The sequence below is a fragment of the Triturus cristatus genome, chromosome 4_2 (assembly GCF_964204655.1).
Source record: "Triturus cristatus chromosome 4_2, aTriCri1.1, whole genome shotgun sequence".
NCBI lineage: Eukaryota > Metazoa > Chordata > Amphibia > Caudata > Salamandridae > Triturus > Triturus cristatus.
Window position 1 is genome coordinate 635,247,482 of NC_140586.1, and position 25,385 is coordinate 635,272,866.

The 25,385-nt window shown below is 44.0% G+C and overlaps 1 protein-coding gene across 1 annotated transcript in view; it reads left to right on the forward strand.

Annotated features, from left to right (window-relative positions):
* LOC146834781 (SERPINE1 mRNA-binding protein 1-like) overlaps positions 1-25,385 on the forward strand; it is a 100,453-nt gene that overhangs the window by 38,421 nt on the left and 36,647 nt on the right. Inside the window, exon 4 of the mRNA XM_085599946.1 lies at positions 8,388-8,501. Within this exon, the coding sequence (XP_085456072.1) occupies positions 8,388-8,501 (114 nt within the window). The remainder of the gene's footprint in view (positions 1-8,387; positions 8,502-25,385) is intronic.

Here is a 25,385-nt window from a genome sequence, read left to right on the forward strand (position 1 = left end):
TAAGACGTGCACTAGTTAAGTGCTGCGTCTGCGTTCTGTTTAATAATACGTCCACAGCATGAGGCACCATCACTGTCAGGTCCGTATTCAGGACTAGCCCTTCCGATTGTCTGATTGCTATGGCAACTGCCGCTACAGCCCTCAGACAACTGGGAAGTGCTCTGGCGACATTGTCCAAAACCGCCGAGAAATATGCACAAGGCCTTTGCTTACCACCAAAGTCTTGTGTCAACACTGAAAGAGAACAACCGTCCACCTCATGCACGTAGAGCACAAAAGGCTTCCGGTAGTCAGGTGTGCCAAGCACAGGAGCAGAGCAAAGAGCAGTTTTCAGAGCGGAAAAAGCATTCTGGCATTCGTCAGTCCATGGTAAAGGTTCATGCACATCCTTCGTAGTGAGATACAGGAAAGGTTTAGTCAAGAGAGAATGGTTAGCGATCCATTGGCGACAGTAGGAGGTTATGCCAAGCAAAGCGCGGACATCACGTTGCGTGCGGGGGACAGGCATGTTAGTTATGGTTGCGATACGCTCGGAAGTCAACCGTCTTCCCTCCTTCGACAGGAGATGACCGAGATAGGTCACCTCCGGTCGACAATATTGAAATTTAGAAAGTGACCCCTTGTTACCGTGGGTGGCCAGATGTCGCAGCAGGGTTACCGTGGCGTCACGACAACCCTGTTCTGTATCAGAAGCCACAAGGAGGTCGTCAACATACTGCAATAAGACATTACCTGGCGGCAATTGCAAAGAGTCCAATACCCTTTTCAGGGCTTGGCTATATATGCTCGGACTTTCGGTGTACCCCTGGGGGGCGCGACAGAATCTAAAGCTGCGGCCTCCTAATGAGAAACCGAACAAATGTCTACTATCTGGATGAATGGGAATACTAAAGAACGCATTCTTTAAATCAATCACCGAGAAAAATGTGGCAGTGGAAGGAATCATCGTTAAGATGGAATTAATGTCCGGCACCACAGGATACTGGGGTACCACAATTTTATTGATTTCTCGTAGGTCAATCACAAATCGATAGGTATTAGCATAATCAGGGGACTGGGGTACAGGGGCTCGTTTAAGAATCGGGAGAATCGGACTGTTGCAGGTATTGGACGCCGTTTCTTCCACCACCCCTGTTTTAATCAGGTCAGAAATAATGGCCAGTAAGGCACGTTCACCTTCGGGGGCTATTTTGTATTGCGGAATCCTTGGCAATCGAGCATTCTGTTTTAAAGTGATGGACACCGGTGGAATTGGTAAGTACCCCACATCAGTGTCCCCCAGGGCCCAAAGGTTCTTCGGGAGTGTCGCAAGCTCAGGGGGTAAGGAGTCAGTTTTTGCAAAACATTGAATGGAGGGGACAGAGGGATTCCTAATGGTTAGGTAAACTCCATCGGGGGAGCAAAAGATGCGTGCATGTAATCTTTTTAGTATATCCATACCAAGGAGATTTTCCCCACACTGGGAGGTGAGGAGGAAAGGTGATTCAATCGTTACTGGTCCCACAGTAAGGGAAAGTGGTTTTGAAATGGGGCTTACCACTGGAGTTCCAGAGAACCCCACGGACACATTAGTCTGGCCAGACAGAGCAGCCCCCGGGACCAAGGCACGTGATACAGAACTGTTCATAGCCCCTGTGTCAACCAAAAACTTACCTGATGCTTCCAGCAATTGTGCATGGACATAAGGTCCAGCCTGATCTATCGGGATTGACACATGCCCCTTACTCTGCCCTTGGCTATCCTATGCTTGAGTGTACCCAATGTCTCCCTCCGTCACACGTCCGACATGGTAATATTGTTTACCCTGACTCTGATCGAAATAATTCTGACTGTTCTCACCTCGTGCCGCCTGTTCCTGTCTCGTGTATCCACCTCGATGTCCACTTACTCTACCCCTTCCACGTCCCCTAGAAGCAGCGTTCTGTTCATGCAGTAACGGGCATTGAGCTCTCCAATGCCCCTCCTCCTTGCAGAAAGCACATTGATTTATGCCGAGATCCGTTCGCCCAGTCGGTTGCACGGGCCCCGCCCCTCTCGGAACGAAATTCTGTACCCCTCTCCCCCTTCCTCTACCTCTCTCTACCTGCTGTAACAATACTCGTGTTTTCAGATCCTTTGACTTTCTTTCTGTCTTATCCTTGCTCTCATTTTCCCTATGTTCATAATACTGAGCCATGCTTAATATCGTGGAAGGCGTGGTGGTCGTCCAGGTACTCTCGGCTGCCTGTAGCCTAGCCGATACCTCTGGTAGCAAATTTGTTACAAATCTATTAACAAATAAACGTACACCCCCCTCCGTAGCCAGGTCCTGCCCGCTGAAATCAATGAATACTCCCTCAAACCTTGTGAAGAAATCAGATACACTCTCATCCTTCTTTTGTTTACAGGCCGTCAGCTTGTCCCAATCTACCTTTCTGGGCGGGATCAAGGAATGCATATATGTTATTTTTTTTTCAGGTAGAGTCAATATCTCAGGTCGGGGCTTATTCCCCGGCTTGCGATCTCTATCCCAGTTTCTCAGTTGGTCCCATGTCCCACCAAACTCCGTGACATGGTCCTGGTCATGTACCTGGCGCCAAATATCCACCGGTACTAGTAGAGCGAAGAATAATTCAATATCCGCCAACGTCATTACTGCTGACGAGGCGGCTTCGGTCAGTTCTTTATAATAGGCAGTGGGGTTTTTTCTAGGATCAGGCAACTGACTTTTCAAGGATAATACCTCACTCCGCTTCCAAGGGGTATAGACCCATTGTTCCTGGAACCGGGCATCTATTCCCGGACGGGTAATGACACCGTGGTCATCCACCACTGCGGCCACTTCTGGGTGGAAGATAGGGTGTACCTCCCGCATGGGGAATTGGGAGGATCCAGCGGGAAGGGCAGACTGCAGACGAGTTCTATAAGAAACCAAAGTCTGCACCTTCCCATACACGTCTTCAGGTGTCAGTCGGGATTTGTGAGTCTGATCAAGGATATCATACAATATGGCCGGAGCTTTCCCTTCCTGGTGTACCTGTTCCCATACAGAGATGAGACGGTTAGCCATATGTTCCAGGGCATGCTGTTGCATTACCGGTTCGTAGTCTCTCATGGTACTCCAGATATCAGCAAGGGTATAAATAGAATGTCGCATCCACTGGGATGCTTGTGTGGCAATAGCTGCCCTTTCCTCTGTTCCCAAAGCAGAACGAGTGAACAACCTCCTCCCCTCCGCCAGACTGGTCGGATGTACTGGAGTAGTCACAGCTGCTACTGGTGTTGTGCTAGCGGAGGAGGAGGGTAGAACAGAAGGGGAAGACATTGACCCCGTCGGCAGCTGAGGGGTCCCGGCTGCAGCTGTCGAAAGTAAATTAGGTAACAGGGCTATAACGTCGGACACAGATGCCGACAACTGGGAGAGGTTTGGCAGGGAGGGAGAGATAGTATTGGCCGGGGGAGCCGAAGCCGAGGCCCCCAGGGACGTATCTGGGGTCGGGGCAGAGGCTCTTGTCACCTCGGGGTATAGTCTCTGGGGCACATAAGGGGGCGGTGGCCTGGTGTCCAACAGATCCTCTATTTCATCTTCCGCATTCGGGCGGGCCACATAACTTTTATCCACCTTTAGTCTGAATTCGCGATTCATGCAATCCAATCCTTTCTCTACTCTTTCTCGGTCATAGGCCATAGCCTTCTGAGTAACATTCTGTCCTGCCTTGGCTCTAGCTACTTTCTCTTCCCTTATTCGCCGTTGCTTAGCCTCCTTCTGCCATGCAATTAGAGCATCGAACATGGCTTGCCTGCTCCGCCTAGAAAACAATTGTTCCTGTAGGAACGCAATTTTCTTTTCATCAAACGAACCAGTCTTGGGCCACCGTAATTCTTCATTACCCTTAGTATACTTATGGCACAGAGTGCAAAACAATAAAGGAGAGATTCCATGCTTGACATACATGAAATGGCTCGGACTGCCTTCCGGTGGGGCGGGTTGGCTCTCAGCTAACCTGGAGTCACTTGTGCGGCAGCAGCAGCCAAAACAATTCAATTTACTGAAACAGGACATTTTGGTTAGTTTTTAGACATGTACACATAAAACAACAATCGGACACAACATACTATCAATATCCGAGAACCAAGCCCGTCGACTCTGGTTCACGATCCAGGTTTCAAACCGCACGCGGGAATTCCGGTCACCCTCCTGGCTCACCACTAAGACCGACCCCTCTCCAACAAGGACTTGCCTCGTCGGGAGTATGGCCTGTGGCTACCCAGTCCAGGTCACAGGTCCTTCCACGTGCAGTCCGTCTATATTCCTCCGGCGCGCTATTTCTAATCAATCCAATATCATCAGTACTTACTTCGAATCAGATCACTGTAATGCAAACCTAATCAAACCAGACACCACTCTCCGGTGTGTGTCTTCAAATCAACGAACCGCTGTCCAGCGCGAGCTTCAAACAAATGCAACCAGTGCTCAAGTCAAGACAAATGCATCGTTCTCAACGAATGCTCTTAAAATCAATCAAACAGCACACCGTCCTCGACGCGTGTTTTAACAAAACATAATGCACCGTTACAACGCGTGCGTCAAATCAAATCAAATCAATCTATACTCACCGGGTGCACCCAGATACGAATGTTCATTCTCCGCTGCCAACTCCTCCTGACCAACTTAGTCCATTTTCTGGGTTAAGCCCGTAGGACCCCGGTGAAGGGTGACTAGCAGCAGGGGACGTACCGAAAAGTCACGCAGGGTGGGAGAAATCCTCAGGCTCCTTCTCCCGTCGACCGGTCAGGACGCCCCCAATCCCACCACCCGAATACGGAGAGGGTTGACCCTGTCACGGGGTCCCTTCGTGGTCGCCAACTGATGTGTTCAAATAATTATTCCAAGGGCCACACTTACCATTGACCCGCAATATCCATTAAATAAGGAGCAGTTGGCAACGTGGAAGGTTCAAACGTTTATTAACATCATAGATCTCTATATAGAGGAGCCTCGTCGATCCTCACCCATCAGGTGCGCCGAGGAAGACTGCCGGCTCCTTGACAGTAACACACTTTTATACATTTATCAGTACAGCATACAAAACCTTATATGTGGAAAAGTACCAGCTAGTCCTGGCACCCCTAATGAGCTCATGCCTATTTCTAGTTTCGGTTACACATACAAAGGGTTACTATCTTTACAGAGAAGGTCGGAAGGGTGACTCCCTTCTCGTCCCAGGTCTGGAGGAATTCGCTTGATACTCCCTTTTAGCAGATGTGACCTTGCTTCTCAGCAACTCTGCCTGTCTCCTAATTATTACCGTGAAAAGGAAAGGCAGATGGTGTGTAAGAGGACCACGTGACTCCTAAGAGCAAGAGCCGTAATCCAAGATGGAGGCAGTTTGGTTCTCGGCCCTTTTGTCATGCTAAACGTAACGGGGATTTCGATCCTTCCAATGCACCGTGGCTAAGCATACCGTCATTAGATATACTGCGCTAATCATACCATAATGACCTGAATACCTCACCACCTCCTAAAGGAAACCCCATCTCCAAATCTGTGATTTCCAGGTGGATAGTCAAATGCATTCAAATATGCTACCAGAAGGCAAAACTCACATTAACAATTCCCCCTAGAGCGCACTCAACACGCAAACTAGGGGCTTCCATGGCATTCTTAGAGAATATTCCCCTAGAAGACCTTCGCAAAACAGCGACATGGTCTACTACACACACCTTCACCAAACACTATTGTGTAGACATGCAGGCAAAGCAACCGGCTTCTGTAGGCCAGGCTGTTCTTAAGACACTTTTCCAAACCACTGCAACAGATACAGGTGACCACCGCTAGGGGAGACACTGCTGTACAGTCTATGCAAAAGTATGAATTCTGCAGCTCATATACCTCGAACGGAAAATGCTTCTTACCAGTATGCATCTGTTCTTGGCATGTAGAGCTGCAGAATACCATACGCCCACCTGCCTCCCCGGAACCTGTCTGTTCCAGTGTTATCTTACTTAGATACATTCACATGGATATCTTTTCTGTTTCTTACAAACTCCATTTCCCATCATGGCGAAAAACAATCTGAGGATGGAGTCGATGCCCATGCGCACTGTCGTCCAAGGGAGGAGTCCCCTATCTCGTGACTACAAAAGACATCTTCCAAGACAACAAGGTGCAAGCATCCGAGCCCAACACCAGATGGCGATCTGTGCAAAAGTATGATATTCTGCAGCTGTACATGCCAAGAACAGATGCATACTGGTAAGTAGCATTTTCCTTTTTCATAAGACAAAGCAACGGTTTGTTGCATTTGCTACACCTCACAAAGGCAATCCTATCTCTAAATCTGGTATTTTAAGATGGATTGTTAAATGCATTCAAACTTGCTATGCTAAAGCTAAAAACGTTATCTTTACCTCCTAGAGCGCATTCCACTCCTAATAGGAGCATCTATGGTCTTTCTAGGTAACATTCCTATAGCTGACCTCTGTAGAGCAGAAACATGGTCCACACCACACACATTTACCAAACACTATTGTGTGGATGTGTTAGCACGTCAACAAGCCAATGTAGGGCAAGCAGTGTAGACACTTTTCCAAACAACTGCAAACCCTGCCGGTTAGCCACTGCTTTGGGAGAATACTGCTATATAGTCTATGCAAAGCATGTGTATCAACAGTACACGTGCCTCGAACGGTTTGGTACTTACCCAGTAAGCATCTGTTTTTGGTATGTAGAGGTGTAGATTCACATGCGCCCTCCCAACTCCTCGGGCACCTGTAGTTGTTGCAGTTCTCCTTATTTCCATTACATACACATGGACATCTCTACTACACTCCCTCGATTGTGTTACAGCAAGAGGGGGACAATCTAACAATGGAGTTGCAAACATCCTGACCCAACACTAGATGGCAGGAGTAAGCAAAGCATGTGAATCCACAGCTCTGCGTGCCAGGAACTGATGCTTCCTATGTAAGTAACCTAATCCTTCTGCATTTGAACACCAGCCTTAAAGGCTGCTACTTCTGGCAAGGACTTGCAAAACTGCAAGTGTTCCCCTTCCAGTTTCAGGCATTCAAGAAAGGCAGATGGCACCTTGCCTCGTCGCTTGAAAAGTTTACAAAAAACGGTTTGTACTTGGTCTTCACAGCTCAGACCGCTCCATGAATACATCTCTTGCGGTCCCAAGTTTACTGAGAACCGTCTTTTTACGATTTTATTTTTTCTATTTCACGTTGTTGAATTTTCAAGCTGTTATCTAGTCCCTTTGCTCTCCTAGGTGAGTTAACTGTTTAAGCTACACGACTGCTTACCTCCAAAGAACAATTGATTCTCATTCACACTCACTCGCGCAATAAAATCCTTTTAGTATCGCTGGAGATTAATAAATGTAAAAATTAATAACCGGGATGTCCAGTTTCCCAGGACTATGCTTGATTAGCTCACCCAAGCCAGATTTCTTTGTCTGTGAATTCCTATATTTATAGATCTGATTAACTCTGTAATTAAGCTCTGTAAATAATGGTTTAATGCGACTCACTTTACTGACCTCCGAAGAGGGTGTTTGCCTTTCCATGGTTCAAGCTCTAACCTTGAGATCAATACAGATTTGTGAGGTGATTGTTGAATCACTGAGCCGTTTTCCTCCCCCCAACGTTTACCAAATTGCAAATAAAGCCTGGCTTAAAAAAACACCCATGCTTGGGATCTGGGAATGATGGGAGCTCTGTAATATGTATTTGCTTGTCTTTTATTTTTAACACCTAAAGACACAACTGGAGCCTAGCTCCTACCCTTTTTTCCCCATCACCAAAAAGGCAAAGCTGTCCACAGTTCAACTCCACACACTTCCAATCCACACCATATAATTTGACAGCAAACCACATAATTAAACTCCACGCGTAATCAATTGCCACTGCATACTAAACACAAAATACCATTTCACATCACACTCCACAGCACACAAGCCCACTCACTACACAATTCCAATACACTACAAACATATTTACTATCCACATAATTCCAATGCTCACCATGCCACCTAATTCCACAACACAAATCCCTCCACACAATTCCACAACTAACCATTCCAATCCAACCTTAACTTCCACTACACACCACATTAATACACTTCATAACACACGAGTAAAAAAGTCATTCACGCCAATCACTCAAGCAAATGCACAACCAATTGCATTTCCAATGCTTGTTTTTTTCCACTTAAGCTATACTTTTAAGTCTGTTTACTTTAGGCCCATTATCTTCCTCAGCTGGTATTGTATAAAGCAATCTTATAGTACAAAAAATTGAAAGACTTTGCGGTTGTAACGGGTAATTCATTTGTCAGTAGTAAAGTTTTTGACCCCTTTTGGAGGCAAGTTGAATTCTCGAATAAATATGAATTTCTTTCTAGATTTCACCCAGTGAACCAGGAGTTGCTCCGTTCCATCCTGGGCCAGAGAAACCTTTCCCAGCCCATGATGTTAGGTCTGCAATGCCTGGAGGAATTCCTCGCTCTTTTGATGTTGTAAGTATTAATTTGTGTATTCAATTGTATTTTGAGTGCAGGCTTACTTGGTCTGTATCTCCTCCCCATATACATATGCGGTGATTGTCAGGCAGCCACAAATATATTCATAGCTAATGCATTTGGCAATGGTACCTTTGCATGAGAACAAATTGAGTACAGGCTTGTACTCGACACACCCTCCAATGTTTTGAACAATGTAAAGATTGCAAAAATGTAAAGATGCAAAAAGGATTAAAAGCCTCTCACTTTAGAGATCTGGCCTCCATATAAATCCTTAATTTGAATGTTTGCCAGGGTTTTTTTCTATTGTACTCATTAGCGAAATACTGATTGTTTAGTTTTAAATATCTGCTGCTGTAGGTCTGCTCTGTTGTTCAGGTCAAAGTAAAATAAAGGTTGGCCTTTGGCTTTAATCTTGGTTTTGTGAAGTCTGTACTGCAAGTTTTCAATGTCCTCAAAGACTTCACCTTAGTCATTATTCTGTCTTTCTAGAATTTGTCTTTTTATAAAGCGTTTTCATGCTAAAGAGGGTGGTAAAGGGTGAAGTATTTACTAACAAATTTCCTGTGGCATGGAGTGGTAGCTATGCCTTGCCTGGTGCTCAGTGCTAAATTCAGAATTGAGATTCTGCACTTTTGTTGCTGTGCTCATAATGAAAGGAGAATTCCAGAAGCTCAAACTTTTCTTGAGGAACCAGTGCGACACAGCGCACTCAAAACAGACCAATACTATAATGCAGATGTGCCATGTAGCGGCAATTCGGCAACACTGATCTCTAGGTTAGAAGCTGCAACAATCGCAAAAACTGCCTCCCTGCAGCATCGATGCCAAGGAGTTTTGACTAGTTTCGACAAATATTGTTTTGGAGAGGCACTGGATCAACTCTAATTTGAACCCATCTATCACTTTGGCACTCCAAAGGATACTGGTTATCAGTACTGACAATAAGAGAAACCCACTGTGAAGGGTTTCTAGGAAATAAAATTAAGAAAATAGGTGGGGGTAGCCATTCAAGCCATGCCATAGTTATGTCCCTAACTGTAGTGCCAGAAACACTGAAGTCCAGAAGGGAGTAGAGCTTTATTGGCAAACACTAATTGAATACGATCTCTGGAGGACTGGAAGGTTGGTTGAAATGAACCTGGAATTGGAAAATCGCCATCCACCTGCAGAAGTGAACCCCACAAAATGGATGTAGCCAACCGGCACAGGATGGTCTGGGATGATGCAGACTCCCCATGCTTGATTCATGACTGCAATAGAGCAGCTCTTTGACCCAAGTGATTGTTTCCTCCTGAACATCAGCTGTGTGGTGATCTTGTGGCTCCTTAGCAAACTGTTTATTGAGCATTCCTCACTAAATTGTTTTCAGTCCGCTGAGCTTTGTGCCAGTGTTCTAGGAATTAAGTTCAGTCCTGCTACTTGACAATCAAGTTTATGGTCCCCCCCCCCCCTCCCCCCAGCTGAAAGGTGCACTGCAGTCATTCCGTGGCAGAGATGATACGCCTGTGCTGTTTGTTTTCCTCCTATACTTTTACGTTTGCCTCCAAGGTGTCTATGCGACCCATGGAATGTTGTAGTTTTTGTATTTTTCTTGTAACCAAGGTAGGATGCCGGAGCCAAAGCGTTTGCTACAGTCAAATGTTTATATGCTCCTCTAGTGACTGGAGGAGTATCCGTGCTGACTTCTGAGTCCAAAGGTCCCATCAGTTTCAATTTGTCCAGATTTTGTCTGTTAGCATCAGACACTGTTTTATCTGTAGCTCTGGTATATGGCCACAACGTAGAAAATTGGAGACAATCGAATTTCAATCTGTTGTGGAAGCATACGTTAGGAAAAGGGAATTGGGCTAGGCCTGGTGAAGCTGTGATCCCAATGAAGGAGCATGAGAAGACCCAAGAGTGGTCAGTACACCCTGCCACAAGCGCTGCTGCATACGTAATGACCATGTAGTATGGAGGAAGTCCAAAGGGCCACCATCACATCGCAGACAATTGGGGGATTTATTTGTTTTTCAAAGCGCCAAAGTTTAAGGTGTTAACATAGACACTGTAGGGGAACCATAACTGATACCTGTTAACAGCTGCTCAACGGAAAGGTCGGAAGAAAAGGAAAATTGTAAAGCCATTAAAAGGCTAGGTTGGGAGAATCTGAACATGGCAACAATGAAAAGGAGTTTCCGGGGCAGGCATCTTGCATCAGAGGGAAGCGCAGGCGCCAGCTGTTCAGCAACGCCCAGAAAAAAATACTGCTCTTACAAGTAACTATTTAGTTTCAACAGCCAAGTTCCAAAGTAAATGCAATTCTGAACGATCTATCAAACTTTTATTCGGTTTCCTTTCTACTTAAAACATTGGTGAATAACACGAGAATTCTCATTGTCTTAAGTTCTATGAAAATGGTGGCATCCCAGCTTAATGTCTGATCTTGACATTTTTAGCATTCGTACTGACTGGTCGTCTTGTCTCCTAAAAAGATCCAGCTGACAGTACAGACCTGATCTGCTTTCCAGGATTTCTGAAAGATGCTACACCCATGGTTATTTGCTAAACTTGATTGCATGGTTCCTGACTGCTCGGCGTGCTGGACATTTGACGCTACTGCTAGGTTGGACTGACTTCAAATGAACAAATACAGGCGCTTCCTGTACTTTTAAGTTTAACGGATCTGCATCTGCTGCTTGGTTAAGTAGATTGCTAAAGAAACAACCCAATTTGAAAATCCGAGGCCAGATTTAGCCAAGATTATTTGACCTTTATCATGGAAAAGTACTCTTAGTGTCCATTCCACACAGACTGCTATTAGAGAGTCTAGCCTCAAGGTTTTGTACACCCTTTTCAGTGTGATTATAATGGCTTTTGTAAGAATCCTTTTTCTGTGTGAGTGCTAACCTTCAGATCAACGCAGATGTGAGGTGATTGTTGGATCACAGCCATTTTCCTCCCCAAAACGTTACCAAAATGCAACGAAAGACCCTGGCCTAAGACTTAAATATCATTTGATTAGCTTCTTTTCAAACCTCTACTATGCAGTAGGGAGATCAATTTATAACACTAAATGTAAAGCACGCACAAAGATATTCTCAATAAGACCAAAGGCATTCATAAACGAATGTGGAGTGCAGACATTGCTTCAAAAAGACCAATCCAAGAAGATACTCTGCATCATATTTCATTAAACAAAAACGGTTAAGATATAAAGAGGGCACTGCAGGGTATGATACATTTCAAGTACTCTCCGTTAAAAAAAAAAAACAAAAAAAAACTGCCCGAGTCATCTACAGGCAGTTACACAAATGTCAGTTTAAGTTGAACCTCAAGTTGTTCATTGTAAAAGGAATTGAGTTTATAAGAGGGCCCCTTTGAACTACTCCACAGTGCAAAACTAAACTTGGTCACTGAAAACATCCTTCCTAATTGCAAATTACATTTCAGTCATTGTGTTACAAGCACTTGTCACATAAGAAGCATACATGCATATACACAAGCTGTCTAGTTGTGAGAGCCGACCCAAGTTTTCCTACCAAAGGTCATAATCAGTTTTGCATAAAACAAACTATCCAGATATCGGGTTTCTTCCAGGAGCCAAAGACTAAAGCTAAAAGAGCCCAGCATACTTGATGTATGTAAGGCTGCAATGTACTACCTAGAGAACTAAAGCATTGGGAAAGGGAGCCATTTCTTTGTATCCTTCACAGACCATAACAGGGGCGTCATCGCAAGATAGCTCAGACAGTACAAATGTCACAAGAACGCTAGCATAGGCTTCGAAACAAAGCTAGGAGTACACTCCACAAGGAAAAAGGGTGCCACCCTTAGTCTTGCTAGCTGATGTCCCATTAAGTGACACATGCAGGGTTTCCACTGGAACATTAGTCCACACCATCAAATACTTTATTTGGCTCTACCGAGCCATAAGTCACAACAAAGGCAAATGCAACCTAAAACTTCATAAAATGAGTGACATTTGTTAAACACTAAAAACAAGTATTAAAAGGCATCAGTATGATGAGAATTGTTCAATAAGATTGTACCTTTACAGCACTTAATATGTAATTTAAAACATGAATAACTTTCACTTCCCAGGCAGTGCAAATAGGCAAATGCAGTGACATGAGATCTGGTTTCTAGTGCTTAGTATTGGGTGAAGAAACTTCATTCTTCGTGCACTGTAAAATGTGCAAAAAGTGCATAGTGCTTTGTTCTGCTGGGGCTTCCCGGTGACAAGGGAGAAACGAAAGCCATGTGCCTAGTACTGTTAAGGCTAGCAGAAAGTGTATTGTTTGGAGACAAAACTGTGTCAGAAGGATATTGTCTCATTTACAATAACCTGTAAGTAAAACCCAGAGGGTGTTTTCTAACCCTCCCACTCCAGTCTCTGGCCATGACCTTTGTGCTTTTTTTTATTTATCAAAGAGAGCTTTAGTTTCGATGAAGGGTAAAATCAAATTTTGGGGCACCAAGCCTTTTAAAACTAGTTTTAATTTATTTAAGCCGGGGATGTCTTACAGGATTGTCTGAAGCTGGACAATTGTCTAGATTGTTCTAAATAGCTGGGCTTCTGCGTTTTTCCAGATTCTGTGCCATAACAAAAGTGGTTGTAGCTTGATATGACCTATATAGTCCAGCCCAACTTCATGGCAGTAGGCAGTCTAGGTGTGGAACTGCCAGGAGTAGTCTTAACTTGTACTCAATTTGTAGAGATTTGCCACTAATGTACCCCCATAAGCCTATGCCAAATGTGGCAACACACATTTACTTTTAAAAACAAAGCATTTCTCTAGGTGGCTTGTGACCCAGTCTTTTGGAAAATCTAAACTGCATCAGTTGCTCTCATGAATTGACTGGCTCTTACATTCAGGAGAAATTTCCAGTTAAATCTACGTCTATCGGAATTCCCTAATATGTAAAATGTGTGGTTTTCATAATTGTTTCCCCACCAAGTAAACATTTTGATCTTTGCTAATTCAGGGCCGCATTTTATTACAAAGGCCTTGGTTCGGTTTGTATTTAGTCCTAAACTACTCATAAAACTATTAATCATCTAGTAAAATCTGGAGACTATTAGCAGTTCATGCAATGAGAACGGCATCGTCTACATAAAGCAGCACAGTAATGTCTCTCGTGTTGATCTTGGGGGGCAGTTATCAGGTGCTCACCCAGAGAGTTAATCTAAATTAAAAAGAGAAATGGTGCCAAGACACAGCCCTGTCTAACCCCATTGATTGGAAAGTTCTCCGATAAAACTCCATTCCTACTATACTGGACTCTGGCTGCAGTAAGTTTATGTAGCCTACTGAAGTCTGAGAGCCCATTTGACAGTATCCCAGCTTTCTAGTTTAGTCAATAGTACCCATACTGGGGTCTTAACTCAGTCCACAATCAAACAAAGTACTATTGTGTAGTATCCAAGTGAATAAAGAATCTCAAGTGGGAAAGAAGGTACTAAAGTGTTTGTTTGCAAGTTCTGCTCATTCAAAACCAAATCACCATGATCCGAGGTACCGCTACAGTGCCAGTGCACATGTGAATCCAGAAAAGATTCACGGTGCAAACTGGAATGGTTACTTACTGGTAGGGGTAGTTTTGCTTTTTGAAGCACTCGACAGGCAATTTAAAGTAAGGTGAAGAACCAAGTTGCTGAAAGAAGAAAAGACTCTGCAGATGGTGACCAGACACCGGGGGTTTCCAGGGCTTGGCGTCTGATATCAGGAGAGGGTTGGACAAGGTTCTAAATGTTACTAGACGATGCTCAACAAGAAAATGAGAGGACTAAAAGGAGAATTCCAGACCCAATCACTAGATGGCTTACTTTTTCATAGCATGTGAATCCAGAAAAATCTAAAAGCTACAAAATTACCCCCACCAGTAAGTAACCATTTCGGATCATTCAATTGATGCAGAAATTCACAGGAAACGCATGGCGATTTGTCACGGGAGATAAATACATGGGTGGGAAAAGTTCTGCATAAGCCACCCAGCATACCTATAACTTTGCCTCAGAGCAACTATCCCTAGATGCCAACGCTGCATATGATGTGATTAATTTCAACTTCTATGCTGGCGACATCATCAACACCCAATTCTGTGCTCGTTAAACAATATAGTGATTACAGGACCAGCACATTCAATTTCAATCTCTGCCTTGTTGATTTGTAAGCTTTTTTTTGGCTTCACAAGGCTGCTGTTTCTCTTTGTATTGTGCATATGTATGGCCGACCGGGCAGGGGAACACAATCTCTTGAAGTGCCTCAGTCACAGAATTAAGGGCCCTCGAGATTAGCAGTCGGACACACATTGGCTCCTTGTTTTATTTTTATATTTTTTAGCATTCTTTTATTCACCCCAAAAATTATAATTGGATGAAGTTGTGAAATTGTATATTTCCATAATTAACTGATAAGCACGCACTCGTAGGTAAAGGCCTGTCACGGTTTAGCAAATTAAGTAGCCAGATTTAACAGAACCATACACCCAAAGGTAAATATTGGCAGTACACTACAAATGTATGTTGACAAATGCTGTTTTTACGGAAATGTCCTGTTTTTTTTCTCCCGATGTGTATCTGCTCAGCTGCCTGCCTGGAATTTATTAAAGACCACACAGAGAGGTCACTTAAAAGAAGCCCAGTTTGTTCCTATTTATCAGCTTTAAAAAAAAAAAAAATATGCAGATGGAAAACTAGTTTTCTGTCTGTAAAAAGCAGTTAAAAAGTAAAACTAGGATGCTTACACACTGGATTTATGACCCCTCTGCCTGACCTTCATGATGGATGAGATACTAGTAGGATGGAGAGCATCAGGAGGCTAGTGGTGTCTACTACTGAGTGATGCAGCCAACACCTGCAAACTTTGCTTTTTTTGTGCTTTTTTCTTAACATGGGCACTGAGTGAAAATCAGGAAATGTAAAAATATAGTTTACCCATGGAGATGGTCCATCCACTGTGAGAAGTCGCAATGCTTTCTTTGACAATCTTTTTACAAAATCATAAACCTGACTGCCAATTTAAGTAACTGAGGTAGTTTTGTTGCTGTTCTGTTAAAGGAGTCATTTATTTGCATGTAACTGATTCTTATTTGACTTTATTTTGCAATTGACTGCTTCATCAGCTCCTGATGTGGATGATCCAGAGGCTTTCCCAGCCATATCTTAACCTGGATTTTAAAAGTCAATCTTGATGCCCTGGCTGGGCTCTCCTCTAAAAAGGCTTTGCATGCTTATGGATCCTAAACAACTATAACAAATTTAAGACTCATTCATACCATTCACACCAAAAGACTGAATTTTATCTGTTTTGAAAATGGACTTCTCTTGCTACACAGAAGCAACAATATGGTAGTCCGTTTTGTATTTAGAAATGTAATGGTAGCAGGGATGTTTTCATAATTTTTCAGAGATTATGCATTATTCATGGATACTTTTTTGTATTGCTGCTTGAAAATGTGCGTTTCCAAACTTGAAATATAGGTGTGAAAAGTGTGTACCCTAAAGCTTTCACTTCATTTTATTTTTTGTTCTTAAATTAAGAATTGTGTATTGTTTTGCCCCCCCCCCCCATCCCCCAACTACAAACTGGTTTCAAGTAACACACTGTGATTTCTTTACTTTTCACAGTGTCGGTGACATGCAAAATTAATTTGGCAAAATGTTAGTGTTGTGTGATGCTAACTTCCTAGTCGTAATTCATTTACATTTTAAAATAGTCCCACCAAATCTGTCACCTCCCTGTTAATGCTCTTTACAGTTGATTTATGAACTTGTGAATATTTTTAAAGCACATTGGAAAATCCAAGCAGCTGTATTTGGCTCAGTAGTCATACCAAGACCGCTTGGTTAAAGATGACTTGTCTGATGCATTGCACCTTTCGCTACCCCCAAGTGTTTGTGTTCCAGAGTGAGTCTTTTTGTGGGTCAAATAAATATAAAATGCTTGTCCCTGGGTAGTACATCGCCACCTTTGGAAGGCATTTTAATATTTTGTGTGGTCAGAGGAGCAGCACTGATTTTTAATGCACTATATTTAAGCTACATTTAAAAAAAAATAAGAAAAAAAACCTGGTATGAAGTTTGCTTTACAAAATTAGGTGTAACAAGTATACCGTTCCATTAACATCTATTCTTGAAGAATGAGGAGCGGGATGAGAAAAGGGTAATATGTGGTTTTGTGGGAAATGGATTACCTTTTTCAACTCAGTTACATCAGCAGTGACCACCATTATATAGAATGTAAACCAAAAGCATTTTCTTTTTCCGAACATTTTATGGTCTCACCTACTGATCTTCAATTTCCACCTGTAAGGGGCTCTTCTCTCCCCCCCTCCCCTTCCCCCCCTTTTGTCTGATGCTGAGGGGTGCTTACTGCTCCTTCATGCCCCTTATGATTTCTTAGCTTATTTAATATGCCCCTGTGAAATTGAACCATTACCACTTCAAGAAAACATAAAAGGACTTGATAGGATGACTAATAAAACAATTTCTTAGTTTGTTGTCTTCAGTGTTTGTTAGGAGTTAGGATCTTCATTTTATTTAATGTTATTTTACACATACCTTTTTAGCTGACTAACATATTTGTAGCATCTTAGCTACATAGATTAGTAGGAAACAAAATGGTATTGCCCTGTTTTTTTAAAAGCTGTACAGGACAGGCAACAAAGTATTGGAGACCTTTTAGTACCAAAATGGCAAAATTAAAATAATGTTATTCAGCTTACTTGCCTTATCTAAACTGTTTTCTAGAAAAGAAAATTAGCTGTAAATAAACAAATGTTAACATTCGGGTTGGGTCCATTAGTGCATTCACCTATCAATTGGAGACGTTTGCACAATGGGGAGGCAATTTTTCAACAAAAAATGGTAACATGTTTATCACTATTGACTTGGATCATGCTTCAGAAATCTGACAGGTCTGTTATATCCTATAAAAATGTATTCGAGGTGGCAAAGAATTAAATTACACTAATGGTTGTCTTATTGAATTGTACACTTTATTTTAGACTTAATTGAACGCCATTTTAACAATTCTTGATCAATCCTAAGCGGTCTTAGAAATAAATACTGCTATACACCTTGAAGCAGGGGTTTTATTGGATTCAATTGATTCCCATAAAAAATCGCATGCATCTGCTCTTCGGTGGCAACCATTGTCCCTGCTAAAGTAGTTCCATCCAAGGTACATTAAAAGCTCTAAAGGAAGGGGTCTGATTGTCTCATAGTCTCCCTGTTGGCACACCAGAAATTAGAGCAATATTTTGATTATCATGTCTGATGTATTTACAGTTTCATCAAGAGCCTGTATTTTAGAATCAATTTCTGTTTCTCTATAGTTGTAAATTTGCCTCTTTCAGTCCATTTATGTGTGAACTAAAGCTGTGAAACTGTCTCTAACATTTGGGGATGCTTAACAAAGATTCATTTTCATGCTCTTCAATAAGACACCTTTAAGTAAAATGTAAACTTTCAGTTGTCTTGGAAAAGGGATTAGGTTCTTGCTCTTCAGCTAGTCTTTCATGCACTCTTTCTCTTTACCCTTCATCAAAGTATCCAGTAATAAAACCTGTTTGAGGAGCAGGACAGTCTGGATAGTTATTTTAAGGGAGTTTTGTTTCTTTAAAGTTTGAGCATGAAAGAGTATCTTTTCCTTAAGCACCACTTCTGAAGAAAACAAGGTTGATAGATAAATGCAAAAATTGATCTCCTGTAAGAAAATATATATGTTCTGGGAAAAAATGTATTCAAGCAAAACTACGTTTAAGTCCATGTGTGGCTATGGTATTTGCAGATGTTTTGCAGAGATGAGACTACTATGTAATTGGATTTACATTGAATATCTCATGTCCATTGAGATTGGAAATCCCACGACTGTTGATTTAATAAATGTGGGTCATAGGCCTAAAGCTGAACGTTTAAAATATATAAATGTTTATTATTTTATATCCATTTGTCTAGTAAAGTGTGATTGCAGGTTTGGGAGCGATGCATCGATCAGACCATTGAACTGGTTACAGTTAGCAATGAGTTTGAATTACCAGTTAAACCTGGTTTTTGTCACATTATCTTACTAACACTAAGCTATAAAAGTTCCTCTGGTTCATAGTTTGCCCTGTGATTTGCTAGAAAGGATAATTGATGATCCCGCAGCTCGTATAAATTGTCTGTACCAGAGTCCTAGCCTCTTGGACTAATGTACTCATGGATGCATAAACATTGAATGAGGCCAGCATATGGACCAAACTGCTGTCCCTGGATATCTGCGCACACTAACGCTTTTTATTCTTCACTTAACTGATTTCAGGCATTTTCTTGATTGCATTTGTCTTTTTTGACTGAACTGAATTGAGGATTTTTTTTTTTTGCTTTAATTTCTTGACTTTACTGTTTTGGGTGCTGCTGAACTACTTAACTTGCATGTTCTGAGCATATTGATCTGGATCTACCAAAGGGTAATATCAGGATTCCTCATTTGGCCCTGGTCACTACTTGTGCAGCGTGCTGCTTAAATATGACAAACTCCTTTGTTCTCCACCCTAGTCAATTATCTAGTACTTCATGGGTAGTTTGGGACTGTTTTGCAAAGCCATACCGCATGCCCGTTGTACAGTCAAGCTTCCAAGCAGAAAGTGGTCTTGCAGTGAAAGGCACCCCTGTGTTTGATGGGTAGACCATTAAGCAGAACCTAGCTGCATATACTCCTTGTGGTGATTTTGTATTAGTATTGCGTGGGTCCTAAAGCCTCACTTTGGGTTATGCTTTACCACTCCGTCCGAAGGAGGGAGAATAATTGTTTAGTTAAAAATCACACATCTTTGCAAACAAAATCTTATAAAATCTGATCTTAAAACTCACCATTCGCTGCCACTGGATTCAAATTTAGGGGCCCATTTACAAGGTGGTTAGTATCGCTCTTGCATCATGCAATGTGGGGCAAGAGTAATACAAACCTTAAGTCCGATTTAGGAAGCAACGCAAGGCCACTTTGCATAAAGAGGAGTGGCTCCATAAATCTAGAGAAAGGCAACGCAGCACTAAGTGCTGCGTTGCCTTAGTCTGCACTGGGAATGTGTTCCATGGGAGTGGCATGGGTGTTCCCACACAACTCCTATGGTTTGACGCTGTCACAGATTTACCAGAACTGTAAAGCTGGGAATGCACCAAAAGATGCACTGTCCCAGGAGAGGCGTAATGAGGATAAATATCTTTATTTCTCTGTTACGTCCTCTTCTGTGTGCGCTGCATCCTGCAGCACACAGAGGAATGAATCTCAAAACGTTTTTGTGCAGGAAGGTGCCTCTTCCTGCACAAAAAACAATCCTGCATGCAATGCAGACACCGTGATGCAAAGGTGCCTGTGTTGATGCTAGGCTGCCTACAGGATGCCATTTCAAAGGAAAACGTATGAATGTGCTATATTGCCTTACATATGGTGCATTCCTGCCCTTTCCCTGTCATGCAGTGCAACGCAGCAAGGTGGCTTGCTGCGGGACTATTTCTTAAATAAGCCCTTAATGTTTTGTGCATCTTCCATAAGCCATAGTGGATTAGAGGCTATACATATCTACAGAAAGAAACATTCTGCCCGAGTCCCTTGTGACTGCAAAAAGAAACCGTTCAAAGCTGTTGAGCAAGCCTGGAGAAAAATTAAGATCCTTCTACTAAAGCATAGTATAGGTCCGCTGTGAAAGCTTACCACAAAATGATCATGACGATTAGAGCTGCGTTCTCCAATAAAATCTGCAATAGCAACAACCTTCCCAAAGAAATTTCCAAGTTAGTCAATAGCCTATTGAAGCCAGCTCTATCGGCTGAACATGTGGAAGCTTCAAATGACCACTGCACCAAGTTAGCCGATTACTTCACAGCTGTGGAAATCTACTCTCCTTTCCCTAGTAACATGTCTGATACAGCGAATGGTACTCTCTCTCTGCTGCGAACATCAAACCAAAGGCCACACTGAGTACTTTACCTCCCCTCAGCTTGCTCTCTCTACAAGCTCATTTTAGCCCAGTTAAGTCTGCCTCACTGCCATGCGCATGGAAACATGAGAAAGCCAATCTCCTGCTTAAGAAACCATCGCTGGATCCCACTAAACCGAAAAGCTATTTGCCCATCTCCCTTTTCTGGCCCAGGTAATAGAGAAATATGTTAGAAACACTCTGCCAGAGTTTCTGGAAGAACACCATATCTTGGACATCTCCCAAAATGACTTTAGACCGGCCCACAGCACTGAATCCACCACAGTAGCAGAGTCTCTCTGCAGCTCGCAGGATGGGGGCAGATATTCGGTGCTCTATCCTGTCAGACTTAAGTGCCACGTTTGACACTGTCTCACATAAAATGCTCTTGCCGCAATTATATAACATCGGAGTGCGGGGGTCAGCTCTGACCTAATTTTCCTCCTTTCTGAGCCAGTGCACTTTTCAGGCCCCCCTGCTGCCCCCTTTTGCACCCTACCAGCAATCGTCTCAATAGGAAGTTTCCCAGGGCTCTTCCCTGACCCCAATGTTATTTGATATATAGTTCCAGCCACTTGCCCAGGTTTTTAAATCATTTGGGCTCGAGCTGATATCTTACGCCAACAATACCCAGCTGATTCTTTCGTTCTGTGAGAACGCAAGGCCAACTTTCAGAAAGGAATGCTTGCGGTTGCTCAGTGGATGACTGGCAAATACCTCCGATAAAACGCCAATAAAACTGATTCTTTTGCTAGGCAAACACTCACTTCTTGGGAGACCAGTGGTGGCCTGCCACTTTGACCTTCCCTCTAGACCAAACCTGTTCCCAAAAAGCTTAGAGGGTTTGTAGCAAGCTGGCTCTGTATATACTAAACCAAAGTGAATTATAGTGTGCAGTGGAACCCCAAAGGTAGGCAGAGGTAAAATTAGATAGCACCTCACTATTTGTGGTAGTGTGATCGAGCAGTGAGGCAGTATCAGAGGAGAGTGTTAAGCATTTGTTGTACACACAGCAAATGAATTCACACACTCAGACTGAACTTCAGACCAATTGTTATTGTATGAACATATAATTTTAGTATTTTATTTTCTAGAACCAAGCAAGCTTGGCACAAGTAAGCAATACATACTGTTCAAGGCATATGAGCTGCAGATTACACACTTGTGCATAGATCGCCATCTGGTGTTGGGCCCGGATGTTTGCAGTTTGTTGATCCTCTTGGAAAGTCTTTGGAAGTCACGAGGTAGGTGACTCCTTCCCTTGGATCGTATTGTGCATGGGCTTCGGCTCCATCCTCAGATTGGTTTTTTCCGCCATCGGGCTCGGATGTAATCTTCGCACTCCGGTTCCGAACAGCTCCAGTTTGACGACCGACGCACAATCCTCACCCCAATTCGCGGTATTGTTTTGATCGCGATCTCCCCACTCGACGCGCCTTCGGTTCCAGTCATCGACGGCGGCCTTCGGGCCTACCCAAGCTCCGGTTCTGGCTAATGGGAAGGACTCCATTTACAAAGTGCCCTCGATGTGGGTCCAAATTCCCCCCCCCCGCTCCCCCACACCGATCTCCACGAGGTGTGCAATCTCTGCCTCTCCCCTGAACACGAGGCTCGAGACTGTCCGGCGTGTAAATCCTTCCGGTCCAAGTAAACTATTTGGGACCGAAGAGCCAGAAGAACCATGGCACACTCCTCGACGGCTATCCCGGACGACCTCTTCGGGGAAGGTGTCGACTCTCCAGAACAACACACAGACGAGGGACTCGTCAGCGCATCCGAAGCCGACGATTCAGATGTGGAGGACATCACTCCGGCACAGAGGGTCGTGAGTACTAATGTTCCCCCCCCCCCACCCCTCCCTCCTCACCGGCACCAAATAAGGCTTCGGTCACGCCTTTACCTTCGGGCCTAAGCAAGACCAAAGACACTGCTTCCCACACCGCACCTTCGGGACCGGTAAAGAAGCCAATTAAGCCTTCGGGCGGCTCGGGCTCTAGCCAGCCCACCGTCGGAGACGATAAACACTCTTCGGCACCGAAAAAGAAACCGGCCTCCATCTCGACACCGAGCCCCACACCGAAACACTCGGGGTTGAGACCCAGCTCCTCGGCACCGACCCCCATCTTCGGTACCGACAAAAGCACACAACGCCACCGACACTTCGAAGCTGAAATCCATCTCGGCGCCTTCTAAACAATCCAAGCATGGTTCCAAACACACACACACCACGATCCAGCTACTTCACCAGCTAGGCTTCACGGTAAACCACGAAAAGTCCCATCTACAACCATCCCACATAAAACAATATCTAGGTGCCACTATAGACACCTCAAAAGTGCTCGCCTACCCCAATCCTGCCAGGATTGCAAGCATTCAGGCTCTACGTACAAAATTCATAGCACAACACTCCCTTCCAGCTCGGGTGTTCATGCAACTAATAGGGATGATGGCCTCTTGCATCTTCATAGTACCTCACACAAGACTCCAGATGTGTCCTCTCCAAGAGTGCTTAGCGCACCAATGGAACCAGGCCCAGGGTCAATTAACAGATCTGGTGTTGGTAGACGGTCGTACCCATCGCTCTCTGCAGTGGTGGACCACCACAAACCTTTCCAAAGGTCGACCGTTCCTGGACCCGGTTCCCCAGATAGTACTAGCAGACGCATCGCTCTCTGGCTGGGGAGCTCATCTATCACACCTCACCATGCAAGGCAAATGGACAGCTCAACAGAAGCTACTCCATATCAACCATCTGGAATTACTAGCAATCTTCCTAGTCCTAAAATCTTTTCAAACACAGATTTCGGGTAAGGCAGTCCTAATCCGCACAGACAACATGACAGCCATGTATTATATTCAAAAACAAGGCGGCACACACTCTCCACAGCTCTCTCAATTAGCACAGAGCATATGGAGATGGGCCATACCCCAGAAAATCTTTCTCCTAGCCCAACATGTCCCAGGAGTCAAACACTGGCAGATCTACTCAGCAGACAAACACAACAACTCCACGAGTGGGAACTTCACCCGCAAGTTATTCACCCGTACTTTCAAATGTGGGGGCATCCACAGATAGACCTCTTCGCCACCCACAAACACAAAATGCCCAAGCTTCGCCGCCAGATACCAACACCCATTGTCCAAAGGCAATGCGATATGGATGAACTGGTCAGGCAGATTTGCGTACGCTTTTCCGCCTCTCCCACTCATTCCACTAGTGGTGCGCAAACTACAAGAGCACTCCCTCATACTAATATTAATAGCGCCAACTTGGGCCAGACAACAGTGGTACACCACACTGCTGGAACTATCGGTAGTACCGCATCAAAAATGACACCTCTCTCCACACCTCTTAACCCAGAACCATGGAGAGATCAGACACCCGGACCCAGCTCAGCGCAACCTTGCGATCTGGCTCCTGAAATCCTAGAATTCGGGTACCTAAATCTTCCCCCTGACTGTATGAACGTCATCAAAGAAGCTAGGCGCCCTACCACTAGAGCGTGCTACGCCGCCAAGTGGAAACGTTTTGTTGTCTATTGTCATAACACCATCCATCCCCTAGATGTGTCCATTCAACACATCCTAGGCTACTTACTCCACCGACAAAGGTGCAATCTAGCCTATACATCCATTCGACTACACCTCGCAGCCATAGCAGCTTACCTACAAAACAGGCAACATCTCACTCTTTAGAGTACCTGCCATTAAAGTATTCATGGAAGGCCTTAAAAGAATAATTCCCCCCAGAGTGCCACCCTCACCTGTGTGGAACCTAAATATTGTTCTCACCAGACTAATGGGACCTCCTTTTGAACCACTACACAAATGTGAACTTCAATTCTTAACATGGAAAACCGCTTTTCTTGTAGCCATCACTTCCCTCAGAAGGGTTAGTGAGATACAAGCACTTACTATTCAAGAACCTTTTCTACAAATGCACCATAATAAGGTGGTTCTCCGTACCAACCCAAAATTCCTCCCCAAAGTCATTTCCCCATTTCACCTAAACCAATCTGTAGAACTACCAGTATTTTTCTCGCAACCACAGACCGTTGCAGAAAGCTCTTCACACACTAGATGTCAAACGAGCCTTACTCTACTACATCGAGAGAACACAACCTTTGCGTAAGACCAAACAACTGTTTGTCTCTTTCTCTCCACCACACAAAGGCAACCCCATCTCCAAATCAGGGATTGCTAGGTGGATTTTCAAATGCATTCAAATTTACTACCACAAAGCAAAATGAACGCTATCCATTTCCCCCTAAAGCCCATTCTACACGTAAAATAGGGGCTTCAATGGCTTTTTTAGGAAACATCCCATTAGAAGATATCTGCAAAGCAGCTACATGGTCAACCCCGCACACTTTCACTAAACACTATTGTGTAGATGTGCAAACTAAGCAACAAGCTAGTGTGGGCCAGGGTGTACTCAAAACATTATTTCAAACCACTGCAGCAGATACCGGTGGTCGCCGCTAAGGATGGGTACTGCTATATAATCTATGCACAAGTGTGTAATCTGCAGCTCATATGCCTCGAACGGAATATGCTACTTACCAGTATGCATCTGTTCTTGGCATGTAGTGCTGCAGATCTACACACGCCCACCAGTTTATCTTCTCTAGATAACACACACATGCAGCCTCCTCTCAGCAGCACTACATGCAGAAGCCAGTTTTGAGCGAGGCGGGAGGCGGGGCAGGGAAGCACACATGTACCAATTCCAGGCGGGAACAGGAATGTCCGAGCTAGGGGGACAGGGCTACGTCAGAAGCAATCACCAGGGGGGGCGTGCATATGTCACCACGGTAGGAATTCCACCGTATAATCGGTTTTGAGGTAAGTATTTGGTAGTGGGAGTTGAGGTTCTGGCGGTAGACTCAGGGGTCCCCCAGGGTCAAGGATGCACTCTAGTTTCACCCTCCG